General features: G+C 36.2%; 1 protein-coding gene across 1 annotated transcript in view; it reads left to right on the forward strand.

The window, feature by feature from the left end:
* LOC308419471 (bifunctional heparan sulfate N-deacetylase/N-sulfotransferase 4) overlaps positions 1-26,549 on the forward strand; it is a gene marked incomplete at both ends in the record, with an annotated part of 319,742 nt that overhangs the window by 185,916 nt on the left and 107,277 nt on the right. The window contains 2 exons of the mRNA XM_080915202.1: positions 10,651-10,836; positions 13,148-13,276. Of these exons, the coding sequence (XP_080771328.1) occupies positions 10,651-10,836; positions 13,148-13,276 (315 nt within the window). The remainder of the gene's footprint in view (positions 1-10,650; positions 10,837-13,147; positions 13,277-26,549) is intronic.

Below are 26,549 nucleotides of genomic sequence, written 5' to 3' on the forward strand. Positions count from 1 at the left end.
CTTCCTACCCATTGTCCACTGAATTCCTAAGCTCCACCATGGCTATGCATAGGTTTTCATCAGTTGCTAGGTGGAGCCTTTCTGATGGCAGTTATGCTAGGCTCCTTCCTGTCTGCTAGGAGGAGAAAGTAGCAGAAATTCATTAATAGTGCAGAAATAAACTCCCTCTTATGGCATGGGTCTCAAGTTTGACCAGTCACATATTGGCCCTTTCCTCAAATTCTGATCCATCTTTTACCTCTGGACATTTGGTACGCAGGATAAATTGTGCATCTAAGGTTTTGTGGCTGGCTTGGTGTCCCAATCCCTTCAGTGGAAGTCTAGCCTAGTTACAGCAGATGGTTGGTCCAGGCTCCATATCTCTCATTGCTAGGAGTCTTAGCTAGAAACACTTTCATAGATTCCTGGGAGTTTCTATTGCTGTGAGGTTCTAGCTTGTACCAGAGATGTCGCCACATATACAAATCTACTTTGGAAAATAATTTATGAGTTTCTCAGAAAATTTGGAATAAATCTACCTCAAGATCCAGCTATACCATTCCCTAGTATATACCCAAAAGAATCTCCACCATACCACAAGGGCACATGCTCATCTGTTTTTATAGCAGCCTTATTTGTAATAGCCAGAAACTGGAAAAAATTCTAGATGACCCTCAACTGAAGAATGGATTTTAAGAATGTGATACATTTAAACAATGAACAATTCAGCCACTAAAAGCAAGGACATCATGAAATCTACAGATGAATGGATGGACCTAGAAGAGTTCACCCTGAGTGAAATAACTGAGAAAGATAAGCTTTGATGTACTCACAAGTTGGCGTTAATCATAAAGTACAGGACAACACGCGATATCTATGCTACAAACTACAGACCCAAAGAAACTAAATACCAAGGAAGACTCAAAAAACTGATGCTTGTTTTTTATTTATGTTTATTTTTGTTTGTTTTTCTCACTGAATCATATGGTTTTTCATAGTTCTTCATCTTGATGATAGAAATAGTTGAGAGCTCTGGCAGCTCTTCCAAGGACTCAGGTTCCATTTTTAGCACATGGGTGCTAAACCACCTTCAGGCCTCTTCAGGCCATAGGCATAATCATGGTCCACAGAAATATCTGAACTAATACACCTAAACATATAATAATAATAATAATAATAATAATAATAATAATAATAAATAATAATAATAATAAATAATTTTCATATATCTTGTAGCCTTACTAAACTCCAGCGAACTCATTCTTATCAATAATGAGTGGTTACTGAAATTCTTTTCTCTCGTATGCTATTAGATGTCTATTCTCAAATAGAATGTTCCCATTGATCTTTCTACCCCCAACACGATTAGGTTTCTGACTTGATAGCACTCAGTCATTCCTGGCATTTGTCTTATGCACAGTATTCAGAGTCTTACAAAATACTCAAAATAAGGCTGTGGTGATGGCTCAAAGTTTAAAGCCCAAACAAGAGGACTTGCTTTGGATTCCTAGAAATGCCTGCTACATGAGCATGTAACCCACATATATTCACACACACACACACACACACACACACACACACACACACAATAAAGGGAAATATTTTACAATAAAATTATTTCTCATAAGCTCCATCACGCTCACATGGTCCAAGCTCCTCTTGTTTCCCATCAGTGCTGTGTCAATAGTATATCTGCTTATGAGAACCCTGCTTGCATCCCTTCCATTATTTCTTGTCATGACAGCCACAAAACTTTTATAATGGTAGGCTCATCAAAGCCTGCTCAGAATTTTCTAGTTGTTCTTTCTCCTGCTCAGAGTAAATAACACATTATTAGCATTTATGGGCCTCAAAGATCAGCAGCTACTTTGTTAGTGTTGCCATATGGTTGGTTACTCTCTAGCAAAGCCGCTCAAAATGATGTCTCAAATGATTTTTCAATACTTAGCCTGAAAACCTTTTTACAGAAGCCCTGATACTGGGCATTAGCTTTATTCTCACAATGACTTCAACACTTCAGCTACATCATTCCTTCTCTGTGACACCCCTGCTTGATGATCTACTATAGTGAGCCATGTCCTTCATCCCTTTCTAAACCTCTGCTTTATTTCCCATTCTAGAGTTTATCCTCATATAAATAATTTACATTTTTATCATTTTGTAATTTCAGTCTCATCCTACTTATATATAAGCTCACAAGTGGAAGGGATTTTTGTCTATTTTTCTCACTATTATATCCCCAATGCATATAACATCCCATGCATAAAGTTAGTATGCATTCGGGAATGTTATATTGAACAATGTTATATACATTTTGATTGGTAAATAAAGTAAGAGGACTGAACATAAAACCTTACTATGTTAATATTACTAAATGGAGCACCCTACATTTATAGAAGGGCTGGCTTAGCTTTTCTCTTAGTTCCCTTTAAGAAACAAAGTAGACTATCAGCAGGAGCAATAATATTAGAGGATGAGTCTCAATTGCCCAAAATAGCTCTACTTAGGATCAGAAAGTTCAAGACTGTAGAAGCAAGGCTATTGCTGTGCTGTTTCTTTTACCCCATGAAAAATCCATTTGTAACACAGAGCCCTCCAGAGATTTGTCACCATTTACCAGGCTTCAATCCAAAGAGTGTCAAGACTGACCCAGCCAATTTCCAGGGTTACACAGCCATTGCTTTTATCACTTATGAAAACAGAAGACAATTTTAGTCCTGAAAAATGCAGTGGAAAAATCAATGATTCTAGGCTCATTTTCAAAGATGACAATAAGGTCCAAAGCCCCTTTTAAAAGGAAAAATAGATAATGGGACCTATTTTCCTTACCACATGTAACTCCCCAAAGTTGTATAGATAACAAATCAATGCTTTAAGTCAACAAGGTACTGTTGACTACAAAATCTTATTACCAAGCATGCATTCATTTATACATTCACCATTTCACTAATTTCACTCCTGACACATAAGTTTCTAAGAATCTGTGACTTAATTTTTACAGTTGTTTCCTTTAATATTTACTATCTTACAGAAATGCACAAAACACTGCTCTGATCACTTTGGATATGAAATAATGCCAATTATGTCCAATATTGTCTCATGAACAAGGGCAAAGTTTAATAATCATGAAAGCAAGCCATGTGTCCAGTCCTTTCATTCTTGTTTGGAAACTAGAATTCATTGTGTACATTTCCCCAGCTTCTGTGAGAAGCAAGTATCACCGCGTGACCAGGAGGTGAATCTTCCTGCTCTCATTTCTCTCTTTCCTCCTCCTAGTCCATGATAGTGTGTCAAGGTTGGCTTCCTGCAAAATGAAGCATGAGAGGGTTGCATATGCTCACCTGTACCTTTCTGACTTCTCTGGTTACCTGTAGATCTTTTGCCCATTTATTAGGATAGTTTCTATTTATCCCAGAAGCACAGTGCAAAATCACCAAAACTAATATCTTTCAGTGTAAGTAGGAGCTTTTCAATCAATCTTTCTTCGTCATTACATCATACAGCTTCACGCTCCCACTGCCCTGCGCTTCCAGAATTAAGAAAGCATTTATAATAGATACTTACACCACACTGATCCCATGAAACTGAGACCATGGCCATAATTGCCCAGGCTCAAATGAGAGGAAAATCTGAGCTATTTCATGGAGAATATAAGGCTACATCCATTAAAAGCTACCCTAAAATTACTTGTTGTGCAGGTAGGATTTGCACTCAATTTTAAGGCTTGAAAAGTTGCAGTAATGAAAAGGTCACATAAAATGTGACAGAAAAAAATGTTGTGAAAAATATACATATACATATGTTATAAAGTCTGACCTTTGGAACTGGACAATTAGTTGTGAGCTCTTTCCGAGGGCAAATCACTTCCTCTGCCCCCAGTTCCTCTCAGATGCCTATAGTTCAGTGTGTAGGGTTGAGAACTTCTGGGGGTATTCTGTCTATTGGTATTATCCTTGTTCAGGATATGAGTTATCTGATAGGTAAAATGGAAAACGTCTAGAGACTTTAAGAACAAAAAAGGAGATAAACACAGAAAGAAAAGAGATGTGGATAAAATAACACTATGTTTAAAAAAACAGACAAAATCATACTATTAACCACATATTTTTAAAATCCCTATAATATACATAATCTCTATGAACAAATGTACACACATAGTTTTAATGAAGTCTTCTCATCTGGGCTTACAGCGCGCGCTCTCTCTCTGAGACAAAGACCACCTAACGGAAAACCATTACCAAACATGAGAAGGTCTCTTTAGCAGCTGTTTTAACCTTTGATTGAAGCAGTCTTACAGCACAAAATGATTTTGCTGAGAGAAAAATAAGATTCCCCAGTTTCATTCTCATTTACCTCTCATCTGTTATCAGAATTTTCCATTTACTGAACTCAAATGGAAAAAAAAAAAAAAAAAGCCAGAGAGTCCAATGAGATTCCCCACACCTTCTGTGAAAGAAACAGTTGTCAGTGGTAAAATACTATCATTTCTGATTTTAGCCTCTTCTTCACTCTGTGAAACCAACAGGAATTGAAATGTTTTTGTTTTCCTCTACTAGTGTACACTTTCTCTATGCTTCTCTCTGTTGTCACTTCTCTTGCTTGAAGATTACGTCCCATACATTTGTATTTGCAAAAATTTATAGACTTGTTGAAATGTTCTGCATACCTTTACAGAGCCAGTAAACACTTAAATGGAAACTAATGACTTCAGAACATTTTAAGGGTAGAAATGTTGGCTTATTTATATCTGTCATCATGTAATCCTTTAATGGTTTCAACTTAATTTTATGCACAAGAAATCTGAGAAGCAGAAGAATCATTGTTAGATTAACAATACAAGCACAGCTGAACTGGAGCCACTTGCCTTGGAGTCTGTCACACTCTGAACACTAAAGGAACAATTTACTGTGGTGGCACTGCTTTTTGCAGAACTACAGGCTGTAGTTGTGACATAGGGAACATCTCTAGACTCAATGACTTGGAAACCTGTCTTAGTCGGCATTTCTATTCCTATACAAAATATCATGACCAAGAAACAAGTTGGGGAGGAAAGGGTTTATTCAGCTTACACTTCCACGTCGCTGTTAATCACCAGAGAAAGTCAGGACTGGAACTCAAGCAGGTCAGGAAGCAGGAGCTGATGCAGAGGCCATGGAGGGATATCACTTACAGACTTGCTTCCCATGGCTTTGTTCAGCTTGCTTTCTTATAGAACCCAGGTCTACCAGCCCAGGAATGTCACCACCCAAAATGGGTTGAGCCATCCCTCCTTGATCACTAGTTGAGAAAATGCCTTACAGCTGGATCTCATGGAGGCATTTCCTCAACAGAGGCTCCTTTCTCTATGATAACTCCAGCTTGTGTCAAGTTGACACAAAACCAGCCAGTACAGAACCTACTAGGTGACATTGAATGCTCAACATATAAATGTCTGCATGGAGGAAAGCCTGGGAGTCCCTACATTAATCCTCCCAAAAATTGAGAATGTGGGGACAAGGAGAGTGAAAACACATAAATGAAGAACTATTTCTGATATTTGAAAGATACCATAAGGTAACATTTATACTACTAGATATGAAAGTATTATATCATTGCAGCTAATACTATTTGGAAATAAATTTAAACCTTAATAAATGTTTAAGTCAAGGATATCATTTTCCCAGAAACAAAATGTTTGCCTATTCAAATGATAAAGATGTTTTTTAAAGTCAAATATTCAGACAAAAATTTCAACAAGAGCTGTGATGCTCTCATCTATATTTTTCTGTAGTCCACTCCAGACATCAGACAGCAGAAGAAATTCTAGCTTACATCCAGCGAAGGCCTAGAATATAAGAGAATACTTGACACAAATCACGAACTTAAAATTATTTCAAGTGTAGAGGAATTGAACTGCTTGTTGGTTACTTGATTGTTAGAAATGGAACCTTAGTGTGTCTCATTCAGGCCTACAGCTTGTTATATAGCTGAGTACAATCCTGGGTGAATGAGTCTCCTGCTTCTAAAGTGCTGGGATTGTGGTCTTGTGGCACCAAACCTGATATATCCAATTGCTTGGATGTGTCTACTATTTATCATTTAAAGGATCAGGACTCTCCTATACATTTACTCTAGGCTACCAGCTTGCAACCAAGTACACAACATCCAGTCATTATATACATGCATATACATATACATAACACCTAACTCCATATTAAAATTATACAATGTTCATATATATATATAATATTTAATCATAGAGGTAATAGACATTTACCAATATCAATAACCTAACTAAATTAAAATATAAATATTAAATAATAAAAATATTGTACAGTTTTTTTCTCTTGATTTCCTAGAATTTAAACCATTAGATACCTTACCTGAATCCACTGATTACCTGTAATATGTATTAGAAAATGCAAAACTAACTCTGCCCTTCAGTTTTCCAAGTTTAAAACACCGCACCACTTTTAACAAGGACAGCATGGGCTCGGTGCCTTAAGGGCTCACAAAAACTTTATAAGGGCAGTAGGGCAGACTGTCCTGAACTTCTCAGGGACTCAAGGGGCCATAGAGAACTGGTTCCCCAGGGGCAACTGTTTCAGAGAGACCACTAAAGCAGAGTCACAAGTAATAGGCTTCCTGTTGCCCTGCAAACACCACCCCACACTGCTGGTGCACTGTCTTGTTTTCAAGGTCTTCCTTTCCAACAAGAACTTAACCTTTGCTTCCCACTGCTCTCCAAAAGCAATCCTGGTTCTCCTAATTGGCTGTAACTCATTTGCATTAAAAGTGCTAACAGCAAAGGAGATTTTTTTTTTAATGGTGAATTGTACTTTATATAACTTTTCTAAGCAAAACCAGAATGAAGAGGCGTTCTCTTGCCATAGTATAAAACCGAGACAATCCCACCTCGTCAGAGCAGAGCAGACACGGGAAAGCAGACACATACACTAAGTGTGACTCTTACACTTGTGAACATGAAAAAGCTATGTGCTTACTCTTAGCCTCACTGTCCATCATTTTTTTTTTTTTTTTGGATAATCGCCAATCCTCATAAGATTATAATCAGACTCACACTAGAGATAAACTGAAAACAACTTAGTAGATACCAAGCAGCCGAAACCTACTGCTTAGAGTATGTGGCCAGTGAGGACTGTTTTGAAAGTCCCTTTGTTTCTGTTGCTGTTACCACTTCTAATTCCAAATGTATTTTATTACTACTGATTAAAAAAAAAAAAAAAACAATCGCATATATCAACAATTTACCACACTGTCTCACCACATTACTGCCACCACGCCATACACCCCCCCCCCTGCAAGAAATAGGAATTTAACTGAAAAATATACACTTGGGTCATACTCCTTTTTGTAAAGCACGTCATTCTGGAATGCAGTTAAAAGGATGTCCCTTTTTAAACTCCACCCTGGCAGTTTCTTATTATGTAACATTACACGGTTGTGGTGCCTGTTATCTTTTTATCCTGCATGACATGTTAGTAAATCATAAAGGTAATCTTGAGTTTTATTTTTCAACTATCATTTGTATCTATCTTAGATGGGTTGCATGTTTCCTAGATTTACATGGAAAGGCCTTCCAAAGTCTGTAAGTGCTATGATCTTGTGTAAATATGACATTTAGTGTATGTTTTAGTTGACCAACTCCCCGTGAATTGGATTTTAAGCTGTGGACAGTTAAGAATGGAGCGTTCTAACTCAGTAAACCCCTTGGCGACAGGTAAAGACCTACAAGGGAATTCCTTTTTCACTTTCTGCTATCGTTTTGATTAAAAAAGTATAAACTCCTAATTACCTAGTGTGATTTACTATTTTGATTGAGCTCCAGTTTCCCCTGCAATGGCATGACCTTACTGATAGCATTACATCAAGCCTCCCAAAATCAATAAGTATAATCAAATCTTTCTTACTGACCCTTCCTCCCTGCTCACCGAGCTGACAGCTTTTCCCTCCTGATTTTTCATGAAGAGTTCTACAGTTCCATTTGCTACATTTCAGAAGTGAAACGCCTTTCTTAAGATGGACAATAGTTGTTTGTTATTTTAATTCCTCATGCAGACTTTATTTTAATCTCTTTGTTTCTGGGACAGTATTCTGCTTTTCTGACCCGTGAAACCTCACATTTGGAGTAAAGCAGCAAACCACAGTAGAAAGTGAGCCCAATGAATTTCTTCTGGGAGGATATTCAAGTTGCTGTGCCCTTGTTTTGCCATACACTTAATCATAGGGGACTCTTATCGCCTTGGTAGGAAACAGTTGCAAGAATAAGAACAGGGAGGGAAAATTCCCTTTTCCAGGTGTCACAAATGCTGCCTGTTCCAGGCAAAAGAGCCACACCGATTCTATGTACCTGAAAAAGGAATGTGGACACCCTTGTCCCCAGATTTCTTACACATGGAAGTCCATCTCAGTTTCACTGGTAATGTTGTGGTGGGATGGACACCTTGCTTACTGGGTGATCCCTCATCTTCATCATTTCCTACCCTCACCTTCATTATCATTTACCAGGCACCAGAACAAAGGGTGTTTGTTGCAGTTCAGTGAAGGACCCTCTCCTGGGTCCTGGTGACATAGGCACTGCCTCTTTGGAATTTTCCAACTTTGTTTTGCACAGAAAACTTAAAAGTTGGGTTTTGTCTCAGTGATAAAACATTCTCTTGCTATCAATGAGGAACGGAATTTGATTTCTGGACTCACAAATATATGGACAAGAAAAGCAGAGAAAAGAGAAGTGAGGAGAGGGGACGGGAGGGGAGGGAAGGGACGAGGCTCTCACATGAAATTCAATTCTTTGCTAGTACTAAGAAGTTGGTTTTCCCTCATGCCTAGAAAAAGGCTCTAGCTCATTTTATAGTATTGATTTCATAATTCAGTGTTTTTATAGAGTCATTTATTATAATAGATGTAAGAAAACAGTCCTGATGAAATAGAACTAAATTTGGCTACAAAAATGTGTGTCATCCCATAAAAGAAAAATAGTGACATGAACTATTTAGCGTCTGTCTATGGGGACAATGTAGTATGTGGGTGATGCCCCGAAGATCCGCTAGCTGCCTGCCTCTCATCCTAGACTAAATTCTTTCCCTGTGCTGTGTGCCTGTAACAGACAATATAAACATCAAGAGCCAATGACTTTGTGCTCTGTTTATTGATTCAATCAACTTTCATATCTGACTATAAATTCTCATTTATAAGCTCAATTGACGAGCTTTAGACCTACAAAATTTTATAAAGCAGATAAGCATTTAAAGGGAAAGTTATAAAAAGAAGTAGAAATTAGAAAGCTGCAGATCTATTTCGCAAACCTAGAAATATAACATTAAAGACTGAAATATTTTCACATTCTTGTTTTAAATGTTTACCTGAAGTCGTTTGGGGTTGACTATATATTAAAATACCTCACAGTAAATTGTATGCCTTGTAAAGCAAATTACGTTTCTCAAGTTTATGGCAAACTGAGAGATCTAATTTTTACATTCCCATTATCCTTAGTATGTAAAACTGTCCTGGACATTAACTCTTTCCAGTTCTCTGTATCCATTAATGTCCTGCCCTTTAAACCGACCATGTGCAATCTTGTTTTGTTACCAGTTTTCATCCAAATTTTATCACAAAAGAACTCCATAATATATGACTTTGATCTTGACATCCTCAAATTTCTTCTTGAAGGAAATAACAAACACAATAGATTCAGAAGATTCAAATACTATTAAATCCAGACAAACAAACAAGCAGAAAAGCTCTACTTACTTTATGAATCATATTTACATTCCTAGTGTGCTTTAATACCACATCCTGTGCGTGCATGAGCACACACATACACACACACACACACACACACACACACACACACACACACACACACACAGGAGTCTTCTTTCATCTCCCTATTCTGTATTTAGGTAATTTCTCAAGTTATACACTTTTTTCCTTCACCTGCCTGGTAAGGGGATACATTGTGGCTAAATTCCCAGAGGTGAGAAATAAACAATGTTCACCTCAGGTCCCAACGACAAAGCCAGAATTCTGCCAAAGTTCACTAGGAGAAGCCAATAAATTCATTTGGCTTCCTTTCCTTCCCCAATCAGTTACATGTAAAAAGCCTTACCAGCAGGGGTAAGGATCTTCCTGTAACCACATAGTTCATAGAGGGTACCCCAATCTACCCTGCAGATGTACAACCTATACTCTTCTAGAGGAGGTCACATGCAATTAGTCCAAAGTTGCCTAAAGCAGATGACAGGGAGAAACTGGAGACTAAGTTGAGACTGCATGCCTTTTTCCAAGCTGAGATTCAGGAATGTTAATCATTAACAAGCCCAACAGGAGACATCTTTTGCAAGGGGGACATCTGAGTGTCCCAAGATGGTGCCTGCATGGCTCAGAGGAGAGTCACTCACAATACTACCATCTTCTTAAACTTAATGTGTATAAATGTCACATTTAACCTCATTCACACAAAACAAGCTCAAAGTATGCACTGCATCCATTTTAGTGTGGCATCAGATCTCTATGAAGCTGACGAAATGAAGATTAAAAACTCCATCTTCCTATTTTGATTCTTTTCTCCTACTTAATAGGGATCTTAGTATATATGCCAAGTAAATATAAAGATGTTTAATTGATTCAGTTGGCTCCATATCATAATGGTGTTCTTCTAACTTCTTTTAGGAACATGGAATTCCGATCAACCTGGGCTATGCAGTGGCCCCTCATCACTCAGGGGTCTACCCAGTCCATATTCAGCTGTATGCAGCCTGGAAGAAGGTCTGGGGTATTCAGGTCACCAGCACTGAAGAGTATCCACACCTGAAACCCGCACGGTACAGAAAGGGCTTCATTCACAATAGCATCATGGTGAGCACATACTGCTGTGTATGGAGGCTCTTGATGGCTGTAAATGAAGGGATAAATAGTTTGTCTAAGGATGCAACACGGAACTTCTTTTTCATGACTGTCACAAGTTTCCACATGCCATGAAGGTGACTGTCCATGCCATGCCATACTATTTGACTACAGGCTCGCTCCCTAGGGTGTGGAATGATCTTAGTGACTGTGTAACAATCCAGAAATAGTGCGGATGAGTTTTGAATAGATTATCCACTGGCGGTTTTTATTTGAAATATAGTCTGGCATTCCTATGCTTCTCCTAAGGAATTCATCAGTACTACTTGTTTGGGTGGTATTACAAAGAGCTAATGGTAGGGTGTTGTTCTATGGATCAAGAAACAACTCTCTAGTCAGTTCCCTACCAACAGATAAAAGGAAACAATGACATCTGAGAGCTAAATCCATCTGGCCAGTGTTTTTTTTTTTTTTTTTTTTTGACTTTCAGGCATTCAGAGCATCTTAGGGCATTATTTATTTTCGTTCTTTCTTGGTTATTTCAAGAAAAAGCAGCATATAATTCTATTTTAAATGTATTAATTAGCTAATAAATTATGATTCCCATGTATTTTAAAAATTATGTATCCATTATGAGGAATAAGAGTGAAACTATATGAATTTTAGCTGGGAATTTAGCATCATTCATGGGGTAAAAATGGTGGCATCATTTCCTTGCTTCTCAAATAAACAGTTTTAAAATTCTCACCCCCAGTTCCAGATGTCTTCAACTGTTTCCGTCATTGGTTATCAAGATTTACCTTGACAAGCAAGAGTTTCAAACTATCTTATTTCTGTTCAATATTTACACTAACCTGGCTCAACACTCATATTGCTACAAGAACTATCTATCAATATGACTATTTCTATATCCAATCTCTATCTAAACAGGAAAGACAGGAATATATAGCTACCTGAATTTTGCATGCTGTAATTTTGTCATAGGGTTTTATTATATCGTTATTAAAATGTAGCAGCAGTGAACCAAAGAACATAGCTTATCACCTGAAATCATTGATAACGGCAACAGTACAGCTGATATCTAAGAAATCAGAAGGAATAAAAAGAATGATTCACATAAATTTAAAAACAAGGAAGTACTGAGATGTTCTTTCCTTCTGCAATCACTGAACATAGCATGAAAGAAAATGTTCCTTTTAGCCAAAACTACATGTTTAAATTTACCTTGAATTTAGTCATAAAAATTAACTGAAAGATAAATGCTATCATGACTTTCTTGGATAACTGAGTGCATTACTTGATAGACTGTAAGTAGTTTATTATTCAAAAAAAAAAAGATTTTTAGAGCCAATTTTCTGATTAGTTTAGTTTGTTGAACATCCATATTTATAGAAGAATTAAACAAAAAAAATTTTCAGAAACAGTCACTAAATAGTTTGACTACTACTGAGATGAATTAAAAGTGGGGTGGTGCAGACAAAGTGATGGTGAGGGGAGGAAGGGTCCTTTGAATCCCAGACCTGCATGCAAATTATACAATCCTGACTATGAGAAACAAGGAGAGGAGTAGCTTAGTAAAATGATAAGTGTAACCTCAGAAGCTGCCGGAGTGAAATAAAACCCAGGACAGCTTTTTATCCCTTCCCACAAGTCAGGCAGTAGTTTAGATTTATAGAAATAAGTTAACCGAGTACATGTTCTAAACTACAAATTGTATTTTTTATTCAGTTACTCCACTGCTCTGTATAACATTAAACCAGCATCAACTCTTTTTTCTAACATCTTTATTTTAAAAAAACAAAGATAAATGTACAGATTTCAAGCATTTTTTGCGTAAAATTATACAATACATTTTTGTCAGTACTTTTTTTCATATTTTAAAATAATTTTTACATAAATCTATATGAACAGTCAGTACTTGATCTTTTTAAAGGTTTGACAGTATGCATCGAAAACCCAATAGTTACAATGAGCACAAAGTACATGCAAAACAAAATGTAACATGAAAATAGTCAAAGTTTTCTTGTTGTGTAAAGATTTTCTTGTTTTGTTTTCTTTTCTTTATTTCTTGGACTTCCTACAGTCTGTGAGTTGTTTCTGGGGCAGTGCGAGCCTCTGGGGGTTAGCATCCCACTATCAGTGACTGCATATTATGTCTGTTCTTTTGTGACTGGGTTATCTCACTCAGAATGATATTCTCTAGACAGCATCAACTCTTGATTGAAGTAAAACATCAGGAACAATTTTTGACTGTAACCTCATGAGAGTAGTAACAGTTCCTAGTTAAATCTTACTAGTGTGCTGTTTTTACCTTTGTCTTCAGGTTCTCCCTCGACAGACCTGTGGGCTATTTACGCATACCATTTTCTACAAGGAGTATCCAGGTGGACCTCAAGAATTGGATAAAAGTATCAAAGGAGGTGAACTTTTCCTCACAATTCTTCTAAACCCAGTACGTGTTCTACTCATACATTATACAACAGTGTCAGTGTTATTAAATGAGTTGTAGTTTTAAATCTAAATCATGAGGATTTTTTTTTCCAAGCAGGATCTCACTAGGTATCTTAGCTAGACTAAAACTTGTAACTTACGTTTTGTTTGAACTCATAGAGATCCGCCTGCCTCTGCCTCTGCCTCTGCCTCTGCCTCTGCCTCTGCCTCTGCCTCTGCCTCTGCCTCTGCCTCTGCCTCTGCCTCTGCCTCTGCCTCTGCCTCTGCCTCTGCCTCTGCCTCTGCCTCTGCCTCTGCCTCTGCCTCTGCCTCTGCCTCTGCCTCTGCCTCTGCCTCTGCCTCTGCCTCTGCCTCTGCCTCTGCCTCTGCCTCTGCCTCTGCCTCTGCCTCTGCCTCTGCCTCTGCCTCTGCCTCTGCCTCTGCCTCTGCCTCTGCCTCTGCCTCTGCCTCTGCCTCTGCCTCTGCCTCTGCCTCTGCCTCTGCCTCTGCCTCTGCCTCTGCCTCTGCCTCTGCCTCTGCCTCTGCCTCTGCCTCTGAAGAGATGGCTAGTATATATTACCACAAACAGCTCATGGCTATAGTCTTTATGTACAAATTATATTACTGACACTGACTAGAAATCTACATTTCAAATCTTTTCTTTGATACAGTTTGATTTCTTGGGAAATTTTCACTAGAGAATATGGTGTTGGTTGTGAATTTAATATATATCTTTTATGTGTTGTCTTATTTTTCTTATATCCTTAATTCATAAAGTATTTATCATGAAAAGATGGTCACTTTTCTAATGATTTTTGTAAGCAATTAGATGATTAAATTCTTTATTCATGTCTTAACATGATAAATAGATAACATTTCACAATTTTTATTTTCTTCACTATCCTTTCATCCTTAGAATAAATCCCATATGAGAATGATGAAGGATTATTTTAATGTACTGTTGAGGTTGTTTGGCTAATGTGTTCCATGTCTCCTATCCCTGAGAGTTTTTATACCCATATTTATAAATTAACAAATAATTTCTCTGCTTTTGTTGTATTGTTCTGTGTACTTACTATTGGGGTACTGCTAGTTTCATAACAGGTGTTAGGAAGTTTACTTCATCAAATTTTTTGACAAATTTAAGAAAAATTGATATTAACACAAAATATTTCCTTGGTCTTCAGTGAAATCAGAAAATACTGAATTCCTTTGTAGAGACTATTTTTGAGATTGTAATATAATTACATCGGTTTACTCTTTCCTTCCCCCCCTGTCATATTCCCAATCTTCCCTTATTGCTATCTTTCAAATTTATGGCCTCTTTTTTATTAATTGTTATTTGATACATGTACATATATATATATATATATATATATATATATATATATATATATATATATATATATATATATATATGTATGTATTTTAAATATAAGCTGCCCTGTCTATATAATGGTATATGTATAAATATTTTTCACAGCTGACAATTTGGTATTGGATAACCAACGGGTGTTATCTAACCTGGGGAAGACTATTTCTGCCATCTCTGCATCCTTCAGTTGACTGTAGTTCTTTGTGCAGGGTTGAAGCTCCTTGATCTTTCCCTCACTAACTTTTGTGCGTTTATTACTATCAAATCTGTTCAGCTCATGTTTGGGCAATAACTCCTGAAATTCCTAGGAGACACTTCTTACAGCAACCTTTGATCATTTGGCTACTAAGCTCATTCTGCTCCTTTTTCAGGAATATTCCCTGAGCATTGGGTGATGAATGTTTGTTGATGCTTCCATTGGACCTGGACACAACTGTTATTTTGATTGGTAGTGTTTTCTGTAGTAGTCTCTGTCAGTAGAAAAAAAAAAATGTTTCTTAATAAAGGGTAAAAACTACATTTATAAGTGAAAATAATGAAAAATAATGAAATTCTTTTTAGGGATTGCACTGGTTTAATAAAATATTGCTAATGAGTTCTCCTCCAGTATCCAGGACTTCACTACTACTGACTAGCTGGCTTGGTTTTCACTATTTATTTATTATATATTTATTATAGGTGTATGAGTGACATTCCTGGAACTATGTATGTGTGCCAACTGCATTCATGATGGACCTGGAAGTCAGAACAAGGGCATTAGATTCCCAAGAACTGGAGTTACAGATAGTTCCAATCTAACTTGAGATGCTGGGATCTAAACATAGGTTCTCTGAAAGAGCAACTAGTAATCTTAAACACTGAACCATCTCTCTGTCCCCTGTTAAAAGACTCTTAATTACTGGCTTAATTTTTCTGTTCATTAATTTGTTTAGACTTTCTTTTTGTGATTTTTATTAGATTTATATTTCCAAAAAAATTCAACCTCGTACCTTGATTTTTTGATATATGATACTTATGGTAACCTCAAAATCTTTTGTATTTTGTAGCAATGGTTACATTGTTTTTCTTTTGTCTCGGATTTCATTATCTAGAACTCATATCTTTCTTCTTTTCTGTTAATTTTATAAGTTTTTTAAGTCTCAACTTGGAAGTAATTGATTATAAATTTTCATTGTTTTATCATCTTCATTTTATATATTTCTGCTATAGTTATTATTTTCTTTTTCTTTATGTTCACTTGACCTTAGTGTTGTCTTCTTTCCTAGGTCTTTGAGGTATGAAGTTTGAGAACTTTCTTTTTTATCTTCAGGTTAACAGTCAACATTATCAACTTCCTATTCAGATTTTTTTAAACAATTCCTCTCAAGAGTAGTTGGTAAAATTTAGGTGTATGAAAGAGACAGTAGACTTCATTCCCAAAGCAGTAAGATTATTTATGATGCTTGCCAAGAAGACATTATTAAGCATGTATAGATATATGTAATGTATTTATAGTATAATAATGCCTCTCAATGCTTTTCACATTTTAAAAAATGTGGTAAATATACACATTAATAAATAGTTCTGAAGCCCAAATTAACTTTTTAAATTTAATCAACAGCATATGTTTAGCTCAAATAGTATTTCAAGTTAATAAATAGGTCAATATATCAGTAGACACACATAAAATCTCTAAAGAATTTCCACTTGTGGAAAGCTGTATTGAAAATGTGTAATGATGGGTTGTTATCACTTACCTAAGACTTAATTCTTTATTAACCTTATTGAACATCTAATACAAAGTTTGGTCTATTGCTTTAAGTTGTGTCCTTTTAGCTATGAAAGTGAGTCTCAGCAGTGTGGGACCACACAACCATGAGATGTCTGGATTATTTCAGCTCTCTGATTTTTCTCTCATAATGATTTCATTTCTGAGTTCTAGGAGAAGCATGTCCTCATTTACATCTCATTGCACATGGAACACAGGAGATAATGGGATTTATGCCATAACCACCTTGCTTAATGTAAGAAATGTTCACGCACAAAACAAGAGGTGAATGCTTTAAATAAAACTACAAAGGAACCCTGGCTATGTTTGAAATGGCTTTTTGTTCAGTAATTTATATAAAATATTTTAAAGTCATAAGGAAATTGAATGTAAACAAACCTGTGTTGTTTGCAAAATCATAAAGTAACTTGTAAATTAAATAAGAATAGTGAATTATATTGGAATTGAAATGAGTTATCTGGATGTTAAATCTTTTCCCATAAAAGTGAATATTTGCCTATATCAAAACAGATAAGACTGTTGAATTTGTATGTTGGGCTCCTAATTAATATGAGATAAGAAAAATGGAGGCTATGCATGCTTTAGCAAAAAAAATGATTTTTAAATTACTACAGAATTATAAAAGATATTGTCAAAAGTTGAGGTTACATGTGAATATCAGTGAAAATTAAGATAAAAACTGTTGCTTTTCTTTAGTCCTCATTGAGAATGTAGTCTCAATAGATGCTCTGGTCCTTTCCACTGTCCTCATTGAGAATGTACTTTCAGAAGATGCCTTGCTTTTGTTTTCATTCTCTGGTTCCACTCAATCCATATCTGGTCTAGCATCCTTAAGAGGAATTCAGCCATCCTGAGCGCTCTGCATATTGCCTCTTCTATATATATCCTGTCCATGTCTGACTGCTTCTACCTATCATTGTTTGAATGACTAATTAATAGGTTTCTACATCAAGCTTTCAATATTGAATCTAATACAATTCATAAAGCATCATTCTGAGATGCAAATTAATTCTTTTGAAGTAGCAGATAATATTGCATTTAATATTGCATCATTTGTGATGGTGAAGCAAGAAAAACACCCTTACTACTGCAAGGATGTAAGCCTAACTTAAAAGGCTCATCATGACATACAAATGTCAGAAGTCTCCTTGTATCTAGTGGCAATCTGTGCTTGCTTTTAGCATTTAAATTGGTGGTCAATTCAAAATAGACTATTTGGATAAAGGAGCTAAATCAGCACACAGAAAGCAAAAAGAGATGTGGGTAGTGCAGATAGAACAGCATATCTTTCTATGGTACTATGAAGTCTGGATTGGCCAAATGATCCTCAGGGATGTATTAAAGAATACTGTTGCTCAAAATGAGCACAGTGAACAGAAGTAGCAATCAAAGTAGGTACCATTCAGTTTGGTAGAGAAACATGCTACAGACATCATGACCCAACACAGCTACAGTGGGCAACCTCAATACTTCATTCTGACCCATACAGAGGTCATCCAGGAAAAACTAAATAGAGAGGCTCTGAAGCTAAATGACATCATAAATCACACAGAGCTAACAGTCAGCTATAGACCATTTCATCCAAACAATAACAAATAGACTTTCTTCTCCACAGCGTTATAGAACTTTCTTCAAAGTAAGCCAAACATTAGGATAGAGACCAAATCTAAACAAATTTATGAATATTGAAATGACATCCTGCATATTATCCAGCCACAAAGGAATAAAGCTTCATATCAACAAAATTAGAAATGACAAAAGTACACAAATTCATGGAAACCAAAACAATGCACAGTTGGATATAAAAATAAAAATACAGGGTCCTAAAACCTGTGACATTTTCTCTCTTCAAGTTTACAACACACTGTTTACAAACTGGAGAGAGCTCATACTAATAACTTAATATTGTACCCAAAGTCCTTTAAAAAAAAAGTCAAACAAACAACAAATGAATACACAGGTAGAAATGATAAAAAATCAGGGCTGAAATTCTGGGTTTAGAGTAGAGGCCTTGTGGTCCACTCTCCTATCCCCAACCACATTAGCTCATCTGTTCTTGTTATCATTGTTCAACTCACATTCATGCTGCCATCAGAAGGACTATGAGTATAACTTTGCCATTACTGCGTATCAAATTACCTACTGAGATACATTACACACTATCTCAGCAACCTTCTTGATCCTCTAGCTTTAACAGTCTTTCTGCTCCCTCTGCTCTACTGTTCCCTGAGCTTCAGATACTTAAGTTGTTTTCTAGATGTATTCAATGAGAGTGAGCTTCATAACTTTGCATTTTAATGTGGGCACCTAAGAAATGTTGAGAATAGGGAAAACTATCTTTCCCAGGGAAGAGCATATCTATTGCTTATCCAGGACCAAGTGGTCTGTCCTAAAAGCATACAATAAACAGCATCACATAGACAGAGTTGGTTATGTTTAAGAATATATACATATATTCATGTAACAACAATTAATAAAAAAGGAGGCTGCACATTTAAAAAAGCAAGGGAGAGTGTATATAATAAGATGGTTTGGGAGTAGGAAAGGGAAGAGAGAAATGATGCAAGTATAATATAATTATAATATAATCTCTAAAAGTAGGAAAGAAAGTAAAATGATCAAAATAAACCATAAAAATTTGGGCTTAAATCAATGTTCTGGTGTAGAAAAGGCCAAGGCTATAAGTCTTTATGTTGGAAACAGGATGAAATACACAACAAGAACAAAATCACAGGAAAATCAATAAAATGAAAAGTTGGTTCTTTGAAAAGATGAAGAAGATTGATATATATTTAGCCAAATTAATCAAAAGAAAGATAGAGCCCAAATTAATATTAGACATGAAGACTAAAACATTAGTACAGAAACTGGGACATTCAGAGAAGCATAGGAACGTATTTTTTAAAATCTATGCTAAAATATCTAAGAAGAAATAGATGAATTTCCACATACATATGACCTACCAAATAAAATCAAATTTGAATAAATAATTTAAATATTCCTATTAAAAATATAATAAAAAGGAAGCATCAATAAAACTCTCCAAACTTAAAAAATTAAGAAAAGTAAAAGAAAGAAAAAATAAGTCAAGGCCCAGATAGATACATTGTAGGAACTAACCTGACCTCCACAGAAGAATTAAAACAAAATTTTAACATATTGTTCTTGTATGCAAGATACAAGATGGCAGTGAGAGAAAGTAGATATACCAATTGATAATATTGGCTTCACATATTCTTAGAGGATATTCTTTTATAGATTAATCCACAAAATCTAGAAGGTAAAACCTACCAAGGATTAAGCTAACTTCCAATTGCTTTCTAGTAAGCAAATGGAATACTGTCACAATTATGTGGTCTTGAACATTGTACAGGGATAGCTGTGGATCCCAATTGGACATACTAAGAGCAATGTAACTGAGGTTTCCCTAAAAAACATCTGTAAGGATGTAAAGTCAGTCACTTCAATTATTTCTGAGATAGCAATAGTCTGAGATTTCTGTACTCTGAAGCAATTACTGTTTTAGAAAAATACTTCCATTTTATAACATAATAAATATAATTTGGGTTTAATTGAAACATTACAGACCAGTATTGTTAATGAGATTCTTCGAGATTTTTTAATTAGGAAGAAACAAGACATCAAAATGGCATCAACATATACAATTATAGATAAAGCTTATCGATGTTTACTAGTAGATACATGGTACAGTGCAGAAGTAGTTTCCACCACTAGCATCCTGGAGACATATATAATCTAACACCCTATAAGACTAAGAAAACTTGAAGGCTCATGAAGTACTATACCAATATTCCTCCTCTCTAGTGTGCTTAAAATAGATTCAGAAAATATATAGTTCTTTCCATCACCTTGGGAATTCGTGAGCCTGAAGGAAGGAAACCAGATTAAATTACTAGAAAAATCCTTTATGTTTCTGTTGTCTAACTTTTATAACTACTGTGAAGTCTAAGAGGCATGAGTTCTACTAGGAGGGGCAGGAGAGTTCTCATCCCGCTTCCAACATTAATATTCATGTTCTTTCTATTTCCTACACCAAAGTAGAGCTGTTCTTTCTGTGTTCTAGTCTATAATATCATTGAACTTCATGTCTTTTCAGCAGTTTTTTATATTAATATTGACTAGCTGGCATTTAGAAATGCATCTTGTTGATATGAATATAAGCTCATTTTTATTATTTTTAAGTCAGTGTATGTATGAACATCTCTGCTTGTGCTTGTCCATGTGCAAGTGGTACCTACAGAGGTCAGAAGAAAGCCCCAGATGCCCAGGCACTGGGGATGTAGGTAGTTGTAAAGCACTGGATATAGAGACTAGAACCTGAATCAGGATCTTTGTGAAAACAGTACACTGTCCTAACCACTGAGCATCTCTCTTCCTCACTGTTTCTGTGATTCTACACATTTAAAAATATGACATTAACTTTTTTTAATCTACCCTAAAACAGAAAGTGTGAATTTGAATAATTTCTACATTCTAAAATCCAGTTATCATTATACATTAAATCTTTGGTGTTAGGAAACTAAAAGCAATTGGGTATTCTGAATTCATTGAATACCAGCTTGCTTTGGCCAAATGAATATCAAGATTGAAAACTGTATAGAACCATATGAACGACAGCTTAAAAGGAGAGCTAGGTTCCTGTCCACTTAACATTCTGAAAACTCTCTGTTATTTTTCTTAGATTCTTATCATGGCCTCATCTCATATTGATATTTTCCTGCCCTGTTTCTCACTTGTCAAATACTAACATGTATTTCCCTAGTGCCAAATCCTTCTTGTTTTTTCAATATAATCTTTGTTCAGACAGGAAGAAATATAATTTAATCATGTCTGAGGTGAAACAGCTTATACCAGGTAGCTCACCATCATTCAAGTAGAGACACTACCCTATAAAATATGCAGTAACTGACAATAGCTTTAAAAAAAAAAAAGAAGAAAAAAAAAAGAGAAAAGAGAAAGGTCTGAAATCTTATCAGATGGTGTCATCAGTAACTAAAAAGCTTGAAATGAATATTCCCTACTGGAACTAATTTTTTTCCTCATTTTGTGATACACAAAGTCCAATATAAAAACATGAATTTCTGGGTGTTTAAAAATAGATATATTTGAAAACCTGGAGCAAATAGCAGGTGTTGGCCTTTGCGGCTGAGGTGGCATCAAGCATTGGGAAGATGTTATTGAGTCCAAGGAGCATGCTTGCCAGTGTTCTGGATTCCTTGAATTAGCATTAATGTGCAACTTCCAGAGACAGGATATTTACTATGTCTTTTTGACTTCAGAACAATACCTAGTTTCATTAACTCTTGCCAGGTCTACTAGTATTGTTAAGTTCAGATAAACCAATAACTACGTGCCTAAAAGAGTCCTACACTTGAATCTGACAAAAAATTACAATTCAGCTGGGGTGATGTATTTCTAAAGGGTCTCATATGAAGGCTCAAGAGAAATGCTGAGGTAGATTGTTGGGTGTACAGTTTATTACAACAGACAAAGGAACAATAGCGTGATGGAGAATCATTCAGGAGAGTCCAGTCTCCACCATCAGAGAAAACAGTGTGGCAGAATGTCTGAAGATTCGGAGCCTGGGAGGCAGAAGTGGAGAGTGACTTCTCACACCTAGGCAATAGAGAAAGGAGGGATGGGGAGGAGCACGGTCATAAATACATCCTATGATTTAAACTCATTTGTCCAGGTGAGAGATCCTGGCACCCATATGTCTGTTAGCAGGGGACTCAAATCTATCTCTGAAAGTATACCTGTTAGTGAGGGGGCAAGGCCTGCATGTATTACTGTGAGTAGCCAAGTGGGTTCTAACATTATAGTTCTTATATTTCAGTCTTTTGTTTTCATATGTATAAAGAGGTAGAAAAGTAATTTCACAGAAAAAAAGCAGGTAAAGTAGACCCAAGAAATAATGGACAACAACTCAGTTACCATCTTCTGAGCTGAAAATTGACATCATAGGATTAGGGAGGGGCTTCCTTACCTGGAGCAAATACCAGTTGCTGGGCTTTGGGGCTGTGGTGGGAGATGTTATTGAGTCTGAACACCATGTTTGACAGTGTTCAGGCAAAGTGGTTACAAAATGGAATTACAGGAGTAAGGCAGAAAGTGCATAGCTTCAAAGTTCTTCTTAATTTTACTTGAATGGGTAGAAAATAGTAAAACAATTAAGAATAGACCTGACAAATGAGAGAATGCTCATAAGGGTTTTGTAGTTGTTGTTTGTGGTTTGTGGTTGTTATGTTATCTTTTCTTTCCAAGAAGGTTGTGGGAAAAGCTACAAATAAAGAATAAATGTAGGTACTAATAGGGTTGCTACATACTTGCTTATAATTAATCCCATTAACTAGCTTTTGAGGAAAGAAAGCAGTAGATTAACCCAACACAATATTGGTTTTGGACTGGTAACATTTAACTCTCCAGATTTGGACATGCCTTTCATCAAAGTTGTGCCGATATAGTTGTAACCACTTGGCGTTGGTGGTCCAGCCCAGATGTTGCTTCTTTTGAAGCCTCCATTTATAGTGATGGCAGCTCATGTTCAAGCATGTTTAAAAGTTTACTCTAGAGTCTGGGGAAGCTGAGATTTCAGGAAGGTGGCTCTACAGAAGAGAGAAATGAATTCCCAAACTACTAAACATTTTTCTGGATTATATTATCATCCATATTATAACCCAGATATAATGGATTATTTTGGCTCTCTGTATCTAGTGTACCACCGAAGAAACAAAAACATCATAGCTAATATTAGCAGACTTTAAAGTCATATGCCTGGAAGGAGCCAAGATAACAACACCTGAAGTATTTTCAATTTAAATTAAAGCAGTAAGTTTAGAGGCAGATCTGCTGCTGAACCATTCATACACTTGGGCTGCCTAAAGAGCTATCCTTCATATGTATTATCAGTCCGTGAGGTTGAAGAAGCCCGCGCAGTGTGCTATGGATTAGTGCTGGCACTTCAGATACATTAAAGGCAGCAGTGATACACGGGGAAACATTTGCAAGAAATCACCTGAGCCAATCGCAGGATATTCTCTTTTTACTGGTGAAATAACAGAGAAGCACATGAGCGAGCTCCTTTACAGAAATCTATTTCTTGTTCCCTGCAACAAAGTAAGACAAAGCAACATTTCAAGTCTGATATTAAGGCACTTCGGTCTATTTTTTTTTTTTTTTTTTTTTTTTTTTTTTTTTGTGAACCTTAATTTCATCTTAGAACATAGCTCGTTTCAGCAAAGTATACAATTCAGTCTGCAGGCACACTACCCTCCCTGGGCACCTCTGGGAATCCAAATGTGTACATTGCATTGAGATTAGAACAATTAATTGCATCTATTCCAAACACAACTTTTAAAGCAACAATACTGATGCTTTTTACTAGGAGTTGTGTGTTTTGTATAGGTGTTCATATTCATTTCTCTAGGAATCAACAGCCAGCTTGTCTACTGCAGTGAGTCTGCTGGTTTCCAGACAGGGGCTTTGAAGCAATTAGAGTTATTGGGATCTCAGAGCCTTTGCCTTCCAGCCCAGGAGAACAGCCACCAGCTGAGAGAAGAATGGCCTCCCACAGAGTGTATAGATTGTGGGAAATTCTATTTCCACTCACCTAGACCTACAATCACCTACTTCCCCCTCCCCCATCTATATCTGATTGTTTTTCCCTCTTGCTTAAAGTTTGCAGGAGAAACCTTTCCAAAAGGACAGGAATCACCATTCCCACAGCGATTCACACTCACAGCAGGGATTTTATAAATTCTGAAGTCAGCTAAGATCCGGGGACTTACAATGAATGATATGATTCTGTTCACTCTGAAAACCAAGATCAGAGTTAATGTAATGAGATTGAAAATGTGGGCAGAGCTGGCATTCTTTTTTTCCTGAATTTTTTATTAGTGCATGTTTTAATCTTCTAAAATAGAATTCACATATAAATTAGTAACACAGAATTTAAAGTATACTGTTCCAAAAGAACAACATTTTTTTTTTTTTGTCTTCTTATCCCAAATCCTGCCATCTCAATTTAAAGGGCATGCACTCTGTGTGTACAGACGTGCAAGTGTGGCTAGTGTAGCAGTTGGTGCAGGTCCTCAGAAAATACTACTTGCTTTCCTTTGTATCTCCAGACAATGAACAAGTCCATAAGACCACACTGTGCTTTTTCTTTCAATATTGTTTTCATAAAAAAATGAAAATAACAATATTTTCTTGGAGAAGTATAGCTCAATATATTCTAACTAGATATTTTCGCTTCCCCCAAAGCACATAATGGAAGTAGTAGAAAAGCTTTTCAGCATAAATATATTTTCAACAGTAAAATGGACACTCTCCTATTCATATGGCTGTTCGCTAAAATGTAAACAGTCTTCTCCCACTCTTTTATTTTGGAACTTTTAATATGTAGGCAATATGCTTAATGTTCCCGTTATTTATTGGTGATCTGGAAACAAGATGTCCCTTCCCTGTTGACATTTATGTGAATAGTAGGTTGACTAAATTTTTTTAAAGTTAAAAATTTATTCAACCAACATGAAAAATGTGAACTTTCCTTATTTTCACCATTCCACAGAGTTCAACGTTTTGTATTTTTATGATCCTTTCAGTATGTTATATGTGACATGCATATTTTTAGTGTTTTGTTTTTACATCTCTAAGATTTTATTTTACAACAAACGTAGGAAGTAGCGTGTATGTTAGGCAAACTAACATAACTTCCATGATCATGATTAGCTGAGTTCAGATCCCAGCACCCAACTACCAAGTCATAGTGAGCTAGTGCACAGCAGAAAGCTCAGAACAGTGATGTGGAGATAGAAAGACCCCTGGGGTTTCCTGGCAGCCAGACTATCTGATAAACAGTCATTCTGTCTAGGTTTAGGGAGAGGCTTTGCTTCAAAGTAGTCAGTGGAGAGGGAAGAAGGAAGACACTGACACTCTCCTTTGGATTTTGAACACACAGAGACATGAGCACCTGCATGTGTGTAAGCCACACACAGAGAAAAACAATTAGAAAATCAGTTTCTAAAGAACATCTAAAGAGTTTTAAAAATATATATACAGTCATCATGAATACAGGTGTTCAGCACTCTACCTTGATTTTCCATTTTTAATCCTTCATGCCAGCTTGTTCTTGATGTCAGCTACTAAGACAGTGAAAAACTTATCATTTATCCCAAAAACATGGGGATAATTTCTGTGTCTATATTTTAGAAAAGGTAAAAACATTTCCTGTTGTTTCAATAATAATTGACAAGTAGATGGTGAGATGGAAAGATGCTGTATTTATGCCAATGCTGAGCTAGTTGAAATATATTAAGAATTTGTCTTATAAATCTTACCATGTAGTGTCCACCTGTGTCTATTGTGAAAGTCATAGTTCATCATTATTTTCTTCTTTGAAGTGGATCTAATACTGCATTTTAAATTACCGATGAAAATAATGAAAAACTTGCTACGTCACTCATAATGAATGATTAGATTGACCTACATTTTCTAGACTTCACTATTACACCTGGATCATTTTATTAAAGAGCTTTTCCCTGATGGATTCTTTCTATGACAGTTCTAGTATGTGTGCGAGTGTGTGTGTGTGTGTGTGTGTGTGTGTGTGTGTGTGTGTGTTGACCTGTATTTTGAATTCAAAGAATACAAGACAACATTCTTCAGAGGAGATGGTATCTGAATTGAACTGACCAAAAGTGCAGGTTTGTCAGATGCATGAGCAGCACGCTCAGAGTAGACTGTGTGGATATGATAGTGTGAGGGTTTGCAGTCAGAGGGAAGAGATATACTGTGTTACATATGCTAAACTACTATAGGAAGCTTGGAAATTGTGTACCGCATTTAGAATATAGGATAAAGTTGAATTCGTCTGTAATAATAAGATCAGAAAAAGTTCGGCATGACCTGTTTACCTTGTGAGGTCTATTATTCTGCTGAAAAGAAGAAATGCATTTAGATAAAGGGGAAGCTGAATGAAATAACAATTCTAATTTTTGCTTGTTTAATGTTTTCTGGCATCTTCTGTCTCAGACAGTGTGCATCTTTTCTGAAGAATGAGGTACAGCTTCTCATCCTGACTGCTTCTTTGCACCATAACCCCACTGTTTCTCCTTCAGATTTCATCTTGAG

Source organism: Micromys minutus, assembly GCF_963924665.1.
Source record: "Micromys minutus genome assembly, chromosome: 4".
Lineage (NCBI taxonomy): Eukaryota > Metazoa > Chordata > Mammalia > Rodentia > Muridae > Micromys > Micromys minutus.